We start from the raw sequence: 14026 nt of genomic DNA, 5'->3' as shown, positions 1-14026 counted from the left end.
CCAACTGATAAATTTGCCATTTACCACATTCCATGATAAACTAAAATACCAATGTCACAAACTGTGTGTGTGTGTGTGTGTGTGTGTGTGTGTGTGTCTGTGTCTGTCTGTCTGTCTGTCTGTTGTCTGTCTGTCTGTCTGTGTGCTAGCACTCTATTAGAGCCACAGCTCCACTTCCTGCTTTTTGGTGGTTAATCAGAAATGAGAGCCTCACAGACTTTCCTGCCAGAACTGGCTTTAAATGGTGATCCTCAGATCGCAGCCTCCTAAGTAGTTAGGATTACAGGCTTGAGCCACTGCACCTGGTGCAACTATGTTTCATTATGCCATTTAAAGGCATTTTGATATGACTGAAACATTCATATCCTTCTTTGGAACCTGTGGATTATCCTAGACTTGTGATTCATTATTTCTTGCACTCATTATTTAAAATATAAATATTATTGCCATTGTGGATGGCTGTGTTCAAAAGATCTGAAGACTTTTTTTGCTAATCCTGGGCTTGGACTCAGGGGCTGAACACTATCCTTGGACTTTCTCAAGGCTAGAGCTCTACCACTTGAGCCTCAGCACCACTTCCAGGTTTTTTCTATGTATGAGGAATCTAACCCAGGTCTTCGTGCATGCTAGGCAAGCACTCTTAACACTAGGCCAAATTCCCGGCCCCCTTGAAGATTTTTAAAATCAATAAACAAAGGTCAATTTCCCTACCACAACTCTTTTTGCCCTGAACATCCACATGCAGATATCAGGGACTAGGGGCTCAGGCATAAGAAGCATAAGAAAGTGTGTATCTATCTGGGTATCAGGTCTAGGCAGTTTGTGTTGGGAAATTCTTTTGTTTCCTATTATTACAGAAATTCATACTTTTCATTCAAACCAAAACAACTGTTTTATTTTTCAGCAATGCCTGGCAACATAAAAACAAACACAGGGTTTAGGTGATACTAGATTCCCAAACTGTAAGGACCCTAAAATTTTTTTTAAAATTTCTTCCCTATTCCAGAGTAGTGTTAGAATTTTATCTATGACTTGAAAAATATTTTTTAAAGAAGGATAAAGATATTGAGCACTAGTGGCTCACACCTGTAATCCTAGCTACTCAGTAGGCTGAGATCTGAGGATCGAGATTCTAAGCCAGACCTGGCATGAAAGTTCATGAGACTCTTATCTCAAATTAATCACCAGAAAAACAGAAGTGGTGCTGTAGCTCAAAGTCATAGAGTGCTAGCATTTAGCTGAAGAGCTCAGGGATAGCGACCAGTCCCAGAATTCACATCACATGGTACCTGAGACCTCACATGTACTTTATGCCAGGAATTGCTCTCAGCACTGACTTCATCCTTTCAGCAGCTTATGACATAGGTATCATATAATAAAATCTCCCACTTTTTGAGTTATAAGCATTTTCTAATAATAGACTTCTTTAGTTGTGTTTTTTCAGTTACAAAGCATTGAGGTTACACACATACTTATTTAGTTGGCTATGCTCACCTCTCACTTATCTTCATAAAAGACACAGGTCTACCTCTCTGCCATCCTTGATGAATCTCCTGGGCTTTTTTTAATGTACTGTGATAAGTTTTGTTCAGTATTTGTTGCTATTTATTTTCTGTTGTTGATCATGGAGCTTTAATTCAGAGCTTGGGTGCTATCTCCTGAGCTCTTTTTGCTCAAGGCTAATGCTTGGAGCCACAGCTCTTGTGGGTAATTGACATATCACGAACCTCCCTGCCTGGGCTGACTTTGAAGTTCAGATCTCAGCCTCCTCAGTAGCTAGGATTCCAGGCATGGACCCCCAGCACCTGTCATTATCGTTACCTTTTTTTTTGTTCTTGTTGTTGTTTTTTTTGCCAGTCCTGGGCTTGAGCTCAGGGCTTGAGCACTGTTCTTGGACTTTCTCAAGGCTAGAGCTCTACCACTTGAGCCTCAGCACCACTTCCGGCTTTTTTCTATGTATGTGGTACCAAGGAATCGAACCCGGGTCTTCATGCATGCTAGGCAAGCACTTTAACCACTCGGCCAAACTCCTGGCCTGTTACCTTTTTTTTAATCATAGAATTATTAGAAGTAGTGGAGAACCCTCAGATGTAGTAGTTAATTTATTACCAAACTATTTTATCTATATTTCTCCACAACTAGATTATTTTTTAAATATCTCAACATTTCAGCACCTGCTGGTTCTTAATAACAGAGCTATTCACAAAATCCTTTATCATGATGGCTTTTTTTGTCAGTCATGGGACTTGAACTCTGGGCCTGGGCATTGTCCCTGAACTCTTCAGCTCAAGGGTAGCTCACACCGCCATTTCTGATTTTCTGGTGGTTAATTGGAGATAGGAGTCACCTGGACTTTAGTGCCCGGGCTGGTTTGAGCCACAATCCTCAGATCTCAGTCTCCTGAGTAGCTAGGATTACAGACGTGAGCCATTGTGCCCAGCCCATAATGGCTATTTTTTAAGAAACTTTAGTGACACTTTGTTCAGAGGGTATTTTAATAAAGCACTATATTTAAATTATTAACGGCTACTTGGGTATGTTTATGTGATTTTAACGTGACTTTATTCTCATTTGCTAGCTTACTTAGTCTAATATAGAGGATACATGTTAACATTTAACCTCAGTTAACTTTTTGTAGAAGTGTGTGCTGGTGCTGGGGCTTGAACTCGAGGTCTGAGCACTGTTCCTGAGCCTTTTTGCTCAAAGCAGAGTCTCAGAGACTTTCCTACCTGATCTGGGTTTGGGCTGTGATCCTCAGATCTCAGCCTCCTGAGGAGCTAGGTCAATGGACTTTTTATGAGGGACAAAAAATAATATTTCCTGAACTATGTACGAAACATACAGTGTCAGCTTGTGTCACAGTCAGAAGTGGCCAGTTGGTATGGATAGAATGAGATTCAAGGTTGGTGTGGCTTTGGTATTAAAATAAGTGAGACTGTTTTGTAGCCACCTTGGTAGCCTCATTATAAACCCAACCTCACAGATTAATTCTATCTACTGTACTTAGCCAAACAAAGAGCAAGCCCTGTATTGGATTTCTTCATTAAAAGGGCATGGGAGGGCCAGGAGATGGCCTAGTGGTGGAGTGCTTGCCTAGCATGCACTAAGACCCAGGTTCAATTCCTCGGCACCATGTACATAGAAAAAAGCTGGAAGTGGTGCTGAGGCTCAAGTGGTGGAGCTCTAGCCTTGAGAAAGCCCAAGGACAGTGCTCAGGCCCTGAGTTCAAGGCCCAGGACTCACAAAAAACGGGGAGGGGCATGGAAGTCGTCATCCAAACCTTCCCATCTCCCACTCTTATAATTTTACCAGAAGTCCCAAATGACTTCTCAGCTACTTGCCAGCGCAAAATCATTCAAACGTTAAAGAGCTACCCAACCCCAAAGCAGGGAAGAGTAGATATGCCTATCCAATGCCCTGTCTAATCACTCACCTCCCTATCCAAATACTTATTATAAATGTGATGTACAGAAAAATTAGAATTGCATAATGATCACAAGTTTTTAAAACCATTTTATGCTTTTCATTAATTATTTTAATTTTTATATTTTATTTTAGTTCTTTCTGAATCAAGATACTCTAGTCTATTTAACTGAACCTGCAAAGATAGACACCAGAATCATAAGCATTCTACCCTTCCGTTACTAGAAATGTTATAACAGTTTAAAAAGAACCAGTATGGAATATTTACTGATGCAAATTATCATCTAATGAACCACAGCAAAGCACTGTATTTGTCCTTTTCCTTCTCAGAAAGCATATCGTATTGCTAAATGTGGTAGCACATGCCAGTAATCCCACCAGTACTTGGGAAGCTAAGGCAAGATGACCACAAATCTGAGGCCAGCCTTGGGCTATGTAGTAAAATCTTATCTCAATAAAAAAAAAATAACCAGATGCCACTGTCTCCTCCCTGTACAAGGCTGAGATCTGAAGGTCTGAAGCCGCCCTGGCAGATAATAATAATAATAATAACCACAACAACAACAGAAGGAAGAAAAGGCAGGCTAACCATTCTGTTCATTACTCTGAAAATTTTATTCATATTAAAGAAGAATAGGAAGATTCATATGAGTTAATGTTAATTCCTTGGTTAAGGTGAGTTTGTAAAGGGCTTTCCTTTCTCCTCAGATGAATCCAAGGCAGTGGAGCCATATCTCTGAAAGTGCCAAAGACCTAGTACGGCGCATGCTGATGCTGGATCCCGCTGAAAGGATCACTGTTTACGAAGCCCTCAATCACCCATGGCTTAAGGTATGTGAACACATAGGTCACAATCTGTACTTTGCTTAAACACTTCCAGTGATAGTAGTATAATTCTCTGTAACCTGCTTTTGTTTTGAGGCCTTTCCATCCATTTATTTGTTATGTTTGCTTTTCCAGAATCTATGTAAGTTCAATGGAAATCAGAATACATGAAGGATTTTTTGTTTTATGTGCATACCCATTCCAAAGCTATGCTATGAACCATGGAAATAATACTGTGTCATAATAAATTAGCGATCCTTCTTTCTATGTACCTTGTGTGCTTTTATAACATGAACTGAGTTCTCAGTATATACTAGATATGAAATTACTCTTAGAGAAATAGCACAATTTTTTTTCTTTTTTATTGTCGGGGTAATGTATAAAGGGGGCTACAGTTACATTCATCAGGTAGTAGGTGTATTGCTTCCGGCACATTGATACCCCTTCTCATGATTTTATCCCCATTTCCCTCGCCTCACCCCCACCCAATCATCTTGTTTTCCCCCCTTCTCTTCCTTCTTTCAAATAAACAAATAAATGTATATACAATGTACCAGGTAACAAAATAGTACAGTTTTAAATTTTGTTTTGTTATCCCATATTTCCAACGAGTATCAAGGGAAAATTAGAACTTGAAACATCAATGAAACAGTTTGATTAAAACATTATGCAGTCCAGGGAATTTTCAGTTTATTTGATTCTCATTTTATTGGTGATAAAATAGTGCTCTGCCGTAAAATGCTTGCCAAATATAAATGCAAGGCCCTGAACGACAAGAATTATGACATAAAAAATTGATCTTGTAAGATGGGCACCAGTGGCTCATGCCTGGAATCCTAGGTCCTTAGGAGACTGAGATCTGAGGATTGTGCCAGCCTGGACACGAAAGTCTATGAGACTCTTATCTCCAATTAATCACCAGAAAACCGGAAGTGGGACTGAGGTTCAAGCAGTAGAGTGCTAGCCTTGAGCTGAAGAACTCAGGGACAGCCCCCAGGCCTAGAGTTCAAGCCCCATAACTGACAAAAAAACTACTCCTAACCTTCACATGACCAAGTCTAGAGGTCAGATCCAGGGTTTGGCAATCTTGGCCTATCAACAACATTTCGCATGTATCCTCCTGCAAATCTCATGTTCCCCTATGCTCTGGGACAACTTTTTTGCTGCTTTGCCTTCTACTAATCTGTCTGCTCCTCTCAGAACTTGCAGACTCATACTCATGTCCACTCACCTACTTCACATTGGAGTACCACTGACCCCTGTGTTTGTTCCTCCTCTTTTTCTCTATCAATGCTCAGGCCCCGAGAGACCTCATAGTTGCACTGCCTTTACATATGATCTCTTGAATCCAGATCTCTCCTGTGTTGTTTTCTTTCTTAACCTGCTGTACAGCTTGACTTCAGATACCTTTGTGATTTCACCAAATACCTTCTGATTTCCTATTCTCCCTTTTCCTTCTCCATTGATGTTATATTGGCCTCCTGGCTGATTCTCAGACCACAGGACCTTGCCTGCCTCAGCCCCTATGTACTAGTCATGTCCTTCCTCTACTCTTCCTCTCCATATCTTCCATCACCATCTTCTCTTGCTTAGATAAGAGCTTCTTAGTAAAACCTTCTCTGATCACGTTTTTAAAATTCTCCTTGCCTCTAGAATCCTTATTTCCTATCCCTGCCTGATTTTTTCCCATAGCATTTGTCACAATAAGATATACTTGTCTTTTACTTACTTGTTTATTGTCTGTCTACCACATTAAATATAGGCTACATAATAGTAGCCCTTAGTTTACTTCATTTAGGACCCTATAATGTAGAAACCTTAGTTCATTTAGGAACCTTAGTTTACTTCATTGGGAACCTAGAATGTATCTAGTACATAGTAAGGACTCAATATTAATGACTTAACAAATAAAGAAATATTCATTATACTACATTCTTTCCAGATCTTAGGCAAAACATTAAGATATATAAAAACATAGATTAACAGTATGACTTAGTGATAATGTCTGGCTTTTTCTATGTATGGGGTATCAAGGAATCGAACCCATGTCTTTCTGCATGTTAGGCAACCACTCTACCACTAGGCCAAACTCCAGACCTGGATTCTGGTTAATCTTAATTCTCTTTAAGAATATTATGTCTCTGCTTAAGGAGAGACTTCTCTGAAGAGGAAATAAGAATGGCCTATAGACACATGAAGAAATACTCGACATCTCTGGCCAAAAAGAAATGCAAATAAAAACAACATTGAGTTTCCACCTCACTCCAGTTAGAATTGCCATTATCAAGAAATCTAATAACAAGAACCGGGAGTTTGGCATAGTGATAAAGTGCTTGCCTAGCATGCACAAAGACACATGTTTGATTCCTTGGTACCACATACACAGAAAAAGTTGGAAATGCTACTGTGACAGTTCAAGTGGAAAAGCTCTAGCCTTAAGAAAGCTCAAGGACAGTACTCAGGCCCTGAGTTCAGGACCCAGGACAAGGAAGGAAGGAAGGAAGGAAGAAAGGGAGGGAGGGAGGGAGGGGGAGGGGGGAGGGAGGGAGGGAAAAAGGAAATCTAATAACATCAGATGCTGATGGGGATGTGTCCAGGAGGGATCATTACTACACTGTTGGTAGGAGTGTAAACTCGTTCAACCACTATGGAAAGCAGTATGGCAGTTCCTCAAAAGACTAAACATAGAACTCCCCTGTGACCCAGCAATTTCACTACTTGGCATTTATCCAATCATCCAGAAACAAGGCCATACTAAATCCACTAGCACAACGATGTTCATTGCAGCACTATTTACCATAGCAAAACATGGAACCAACCCAGATGCTCCTCAGTTGATGAGTGGATCAACAAGATGTGGTACTTATACACAGTAGAATTTTATGCTGCCATCAGAAAGAATGACATCGCCCCATTCATAAGGAAATGGAAAGACTTAGAAAAAATCATGTTAGGTGAAGTAAGCCAAACAAAAGGAACATAGGCTCAGTGGTTTCCCTCATTTGTAATAATTAGTAGGACTAATTATTACTAATTATTACTAGGACTCTTCTGACAGAGATACCTAAGGTCATATAGGATGAGATTAAATGGAAGGATTTCTAGAATATGGAAGCGAGCTTTATCTTGTATGATTGCTGTTCTTAATGTACTGTGTTATTTCTCTTCTCTTTTTTTGCCCTTATGGTTAATCTCAGGTTGTTACTGTATCTGACTTTGGTACCTGGTATATTGTATATATGTTTATTTGCTTACTTAAAATAGGAAAGGGAAGGGGGGAAACAAGATGATTGGTAGGGGTGGAGGAGGGAAATGGGGACAAAAAATGAGAAGGGGTATCAATGTGTGAGAAGTAATGCACCTACTACCTGGTGAAATTAACTGTAACCCCCTGTGTACATTACCCTGGAATCTTCTGTATTACCCAATAATCTTTTTTTTCCCTATCCTCTTCTCTCTTACTCATAGCAGTTACTTAAAAACACATTTTTTGTAGCTACCTTACCCTATCTGTCTCTGTTAGTAATTGAATTCATCTATTTGCAGAAGCTTGTATTTATGTTTAACTGTTTTTATTTCTGGAAGATGTAAAAAAGAAAAAGATTGAAATGAGACCCAATAAAGATCACTGTAACATTTGTCATGTCCACCCCTTGGAGGCATACAGCAAACTAAAGTATACATTTTGAAGAAAAAACTGAGCCACAGCTTCACTTCTAGTTTTTTGACATAAAAGTCTCATGTGGGCATTTCTGCACAGGCTGGCTTCAAACTGTGATCCTCAGATCTCAGACTCTTGAGTAGCTAGGATTACAAGCATAAGCCATAAACACCTGGCTGGACTTCATCTCATATTAAGCTTCTTCACCTTTTAAAATGGTTATATGTGTTCATTATCTTTCTTATTTTATAGGAGCGGGATCGTTATGCTTACAAGATTCATCTTCCCGAAACTGTAGAACAACTGAGGAAATTCAATGCAAGGAGGAAACTAAAGGTAAATAGAAGAAATGAGCAAAATGCCAACCACCTATATTTTATGATTTTTTTTTGCAGATCACCGCCTCTTGAGTAGTTACATTTATGGGTGTTAGTCACCAGCTACCAGCTTGTATATCTTAAGTTTTCCCTTAATCGTTTTTTTTATATTTGCCACAGACTTCAATAAATTTGTATACAAGGCACAGTGCTTATATGTAAATAATTTACAGTGACTTTTTTTCCATCTCTTACTACTTCTGGACTGGGGTGATAGAATGCTTAAATCTTGTCATGTCAGAACTTCCTTAATCAGGCCTTACCTCTATTTTAAAAGTGATCAGACTTCCTAAGACTTCTTCCAATGAAACTTTTTGTATGTACTTTCTACCTACTTACCACTAGTTGCTTGTTGCTTCTTAGATCCTATGATTAAATTGTTTTTAATTTCTGCATCGACACAGACTCTCTGTTGTTTTCTCCAAAATAGTATTCTCTTCCTCTAGTGGGTCATTACAGTCCCTTTTGACTCAGTACTCTACACAATCAGTAAGATTGAACTTTACATTGCCCAAATACAGATGTTTTACCAGAGGTGTGGGTCCCACCCATCACAACAGACATGTTGTCCTTTCAGTGCCACAAAATCAGACTTGGACTGAAAATAGCCCAAATAATGACTAAGATTCACTTGGACAGGGCCAAGCTGTCACAGCAGAGAGTAATCATGTGGATTTACCACATCCCTTTGCAGGGCTATTTAGAGTTTTAAGACCTAACAAACATCCTAGAATTAAGAACTTCAGCAGGGTCATTACTGAATTCTTTTCAGCTTCTGGTAAAGCTTCATTCCTTTGAGAAGTCAGCCATCTGACTAATGCATGTCACACTTGCCTTCCTCTAGGAACTACCTGTCTTCATTCTGCCTCTCTTTTGGGCTTCTAGAACAACGACTGCGATGCCCCAGGCAGTCAGAGCACCTCATACAGCTTATTTTCACAAATCCCCAGCTAGGAACCCAGAAACTGTTTTTAAGCCCCATAAATTGTAGGCTCAATCCCAAATTTTGTGAGTAGCTTGGAAGTGTTTTTAAGAGTGCATTCAAATTAGTAAGAAATTACCTTTGTTACATAGTTACAGTTGTGACATTTTTTTCATTGTAGAAGAGAAGAGGCACACAGAAGTGTAAGGAAGAGTTAACACTAGAGTGACATTTCTTGAATAAAGTCTGGTTCATATCTTTCCTAGCTGTTAGGTTTTTGCCATTGACTTTGACATTTTCAAGTGTGTAGGAGCATTTAAAAAATGTACAAAGCACCAAAAATCACACTGAGTAATGTCTGCTGTTGAATTTCATCCCATATAGTTATGTTAGTCTTTTCTTATTAGTTGATTATCATTTTTTTCATAGTATCTAGAAAGAGATGCTCTTATTTTTGTAATGTATTCATAATACTTATTTCTATTGATTTCCTCTTATAGTATATCCATTGTATAAATGCTGTAGTTCCCCTTATTCATTATGATCACATTCTAGGACCCCTTGAGTATGCCTGAAACCAGACTATCCTGTGCTTTTATCTATTCATATATACCTCTGTTGAAGTATATTTTATAAACTAGACACAGTAAGAGACTACCAGTTAATATCTAAAAGAAAAATATAACCATTTTAGCCAGATTATGTTGTTTAAAAGAGTTACTTTTCTTGAATTTTCCATTTAAAATTTTCATACCAAAGTTGATCATCAGTAACTGTAAATACAGATGACAGGAGACTACTGTATATATATTCTCTTTAGTCCCTGAGCCAGCAACATCAGTATCACTGAAGAACTTGTTAGACATGTTAAAAATCTTGGGCTTTGGGCCGGGAGTTTGGCCTAGTGGTAGAGTGCTTACCCAGCATGCACGAAGACCCAGGTTCGATTCCTTGATACCACATACATAGAAAAAAGCCAGAAGCGGTGCTGAGGCTCAAGTGGTAGAGCTCTAACCTTGAGAAAGCCCAAGGACAGTGCTCAGTCCCTGAGCTCAAGCCCAAGACTGGACAAAAACAAAAACAAAAAAGAGCAAAAAAATAATTTGGCATATTCAGGCAAGAAGAGAAAAGGCATCCATTTGGGAAGAAAGTAAAACTGTTTTAGCTTGCAGGTAGCATATTTCTTTTTTTTCTTTTTTCTTTTTTTTATTGTGATTAATAGAAGGATTACATTATATTCACCAGTTAAAAGGTGCATAACTTCACAAACATTGATATTCTTTCTCATGACATGGTCCCCATTTCCCTCCCACCCTCCCCCACTTGAAATATTGTAACAATATGAGATAACCAAGGGATGGCAAAAGAGATGAGAGATAACATAGTACATTAAGAACAACAGTCATTCATTATATGGCTTTTGTTCCCTTATCCTGGAAGTCCTTACATTTAGTGTCATACTATTTGGCCTAATGTCTCTAGATTTTGTTCTATTGTAAATCTCTGCTAGGAGAGCCCAAAGTTTCTACTGATTATGACAAATGAGGGAGACTATTGGGCCTATGTTCCTTTGAGTCTGGCTTGCAGGTAGCATATTTCTATATGTAGAAAACCACAAAGAATCCACTAAAAAGCAACATTAGAAATAATAAGAACATGCTGGGCACTGGGGGTTCATAATCCTGTCTGTTTGGAACGCTGAGATTGAAGAGATTATGGCTCCAGGCCAGCGAGGCAGAAAAGTTTGCAAAATTTCATATTGACAGAAAGAAGCTAAGTCTGGTGGCTTGCTCCTGTCATCTCAGCTATCATAGGAAGCCTAAAATAGATGGATCATGGTCCAGACATGTGCCTAGACAGAAAAAAGAGCTGGAAGCATGACTCAACAGTACAAAGTGCCAGTCTGAGCACCTTCAAAAAAAAGTATCTTCATAAAGAAGAGAAAAGAAGTAAATATAGCAAAGCACATGATACATATGATTGTATACAAAATTAAGGCACATTTCTGTACTTTGAATAATGAACCGTCTTAAAATGAAATTAAGAAACAACTCTATTTACAGTAGCATCATAAAAGGAAATATTTGGGGTAAATTTAAGCAAAAAAAGTACAATAATTGTAGACCAGCATATCTGAGACAATTTAAAGATTAAATCAATGGCCAAGTGCTAATGGCTCACGTCTGTAATCATAGCTACTCAGGAGGCTGAGATATGTAGATCATGGTACAAAGCCAGACCAGACTGTAAAGTCCTATTTCCAATTAACCATACAAAAAATGGAAGTGGCATTGCGGCTCAAATTGATAGAATGCTAACCTTGAAAAAAAGAACTCAGCACCCAGGGCCTGAGTTCAAGCCCCACAGCCAACAAAAATTAAAGTTAAAATAAATGTAGTTAATTATTCTTGGATTTTTTTTTAGCACTACTACGATGGCAGTTCTCTAATTCACCGAAAAAAGTCAACACAATAGCTATCAGTGTTTGGACAGAAAATTTAAATTATCCCTAAAATTTGTAAGGAAATTCAAAAGCCCCAGAATATCCACAATAATTTTTAATTAGAAAACTCATACCTTGAAAGTGGCACTCTGGCTCAAGGGGTAGGGCAGTAGCCTTGAGCTGAAGAGCTTAGGGACAATACTCAGGCCCAGAGGTCATGTCCCTTCACTAACAAAAAAAATAAACTAAAACAAAAAACAACATATCTTTCAGATGAAGTATTTACTGTAAAGCTACAGTTATCATGATGACACTATGGTACTAGTATTGTACATGGTAGGTAGATCGCTAGGACAGAATTAAGAATATAGGAATAAGCCCTTATAGTTATGGCCAATTGGTTTTTGGCAAAAAATGCTGAAGCAAAAGAAAAAAAAAGTGGTAAAGCATGGGGCCAGGAGTATAGCCTAGTTGTAGAGTGCTTGCCTAGCATACCCAAAGCAATTCCTCTGTACCACATACAAAGAACAAGCCTGTAGTGCTGTGCCTCAAGTGGCAGAGTGCTAGCCTTGAGCAAAAAGTGTCTAAGAACAGTGCCCAGGCCCTGAGCTCAAGCCCCAGGACTGGCAAAAAAAATTGCTGAATCAATTCAGTGGAGAAAGAATTGTTTTGTTTTGATTTTCAACAAATGATGTTGGGATAACATTTAAGAAGACATAAAATACATATTGTATGAGTTTCATGTATCTGAAATATAGAGTGCAGTTATGTCTCTGAAAAAATGTGTAGAGACAGCAAGTCTGAGGTGTGTCTGCTTAATGAGTATCAGGGTTTGAGGAAGATTGTTGGCTATTAGGATGCATAGAAACAGGTGCAATCTAGCCTGAGAAGAAAATCTATACTCTGGGGTGTAGGTCTCAAGAGTCAGTACTCCTGCCCTCTAACCTGAGCATCAACTACGAGAGAAATTATGAACAATAGGCTCTGAATATCTGTTTGTCAATCTAGGGAAGAGTCTCAGCAGAGAATCTTGTAGTTGTTCCTTTTGCTTCATGAATTATTTCTACCCCTAGAAAGCACATTTCCTTACAGGGAAGCATATCAAAGAAACAGAAATCACCCGTGTTAGGAAATGGTGATTCGAAACTAATTGTTTCAGTTCGGGAAGTTAAAAGTGCTCATATTGGGTAGAGATGAAGAATATTTGTGAAAATATTATTAGAAGTGGTGCTGTGGTTCAAGTGGTAGAGTGCTAGCTAGCCTTGAGCACGAAGAGGCTCAGGAAAAGCACCCAGGCCCTGAGTTCAAACCCCACAAGTGAAAAAAAAACATTAAATAAAATTGTCCATTATTGATCTTGCATGTTGAAATGTATACCCTGTACACTTACTTGTCTGAGTTTTTGATCAGTGTCTTGCATTCCTAAACTGCTCACAGGTAAGCACAGTTGATTGAAGGATGCTTTTTCCCCATTATGTTTACAATAAAAAATTACAACTTCAAATTTATACGTGTAATAGACTGAATAATCTTTTTAAATCAGAATTACTGTTTTATCCTCAAAACATAAGTAAAATAAAGCATACCTTTTAGATTAAAGCAGATAGAAAACTTGTTTTTTCAAAGGTTTCATCAACCAGGAAATTTGGAAAACTACTTGTGTAAGATCAGATTTTCTACTTTTGTTGAATCCAGCACAAGCCCTACAGTAGCAATAGCACAGTAAAAGTCAAAACCTGGCTAGGTGCAGGTGACGCATGTCTGTAATCCAGCTACTCACGAGGCTGAGATATGAGGTTCATGGTTCAGTGTCATCTAGGGAAGAATAGTCTGTAAGGCTCATAACTCCAATTAAACACTAGAAAACTAAAAGTGAAGCTGTGGATCAAGTAATAGAGTCCCAGCTTTAAGCAGAATTGCTCAGGGACAGGGCCCAGGACTGGAGTTCAAACCCCACAATAGAGAGAAAAAAATCATAACTTGGAAGCCAAATCTTGCCTACTGCCTTTGATTACACAAAATTTTATAGAAACACAGCACTATCTACCCATTTACATTTTGTGTGTTCTGCTTTCTTGCAACAATGGTAGAGTAGCAGCAAAAGTGTCTCGTATGGCATTCAAAGTAGAAAAAAATTAAAAGAAAAAGAATGTATTCCTGTGTGGTATAGGTGAAACCCTTGAACTGGTCCCAGAGAGTATAGAAGAGGCTCTTAATTCTGTCAATCCTCATTCGTGTCTCTAAGTTAGCAGTCATCTTAAGAGGTTACTAAACCTCTCTGGACCTCAGTTTTCTCATCTGTAAAATACATTTTTCAGAAGGAGCCACCTCTAAGATTAACTCTTAAACCCTAAGAGAATTCTATGAATCTGTGA

General features: G+C 38.6%; 1 protein-coding gene across 12 annotated transcripts in view; it reads left to right on the top strand.

Annotated features, from left to right (window-relative positions):
• Cask (calcium/calmodulin dependent serine protein kinase) overlaps positions 1-14026 on the top strand; it is a 348085-nt gene that overhangs the window by 239933 nt on the left and 94126 nt on the right. For all 12 annotated transcript variants that reach the window (XM_090326444.1, XM_090326441.1, XM_090326450.1 and 9 more), the window contains exons 8-9: positions 4132-4254; positions 8162-8245. In XM_090326444.1, coding sequence (XP_090182570.1) covers positions 4132-4254; positions 8162-8245 — 207 coding nt within the window. The remainder of the gene's footprint in view (positions 1-4131; positions 4255-8161; positions 8246-14026) is intronic.

This window comes from Megascapheus bottae, chromosome X (assembly GCF_031878675.1).
Source record: "Megascapheus bottae isolate mThoBot1 chromosome X, mThoBot2.hap1, whole genome shotgun sequence".
In the NCBI taxonomy this organism is placed as follows: Eukaryota; Metazoa; Chordata; class Mammalia; order Rodentia; family Geomyidae; genus Megascapheus; species Megascapheus bottae.
Note: the sequence above shows the minus strand (reverse complement) of the source record. Positions and strands in the feature narration are given on the sequence as shown.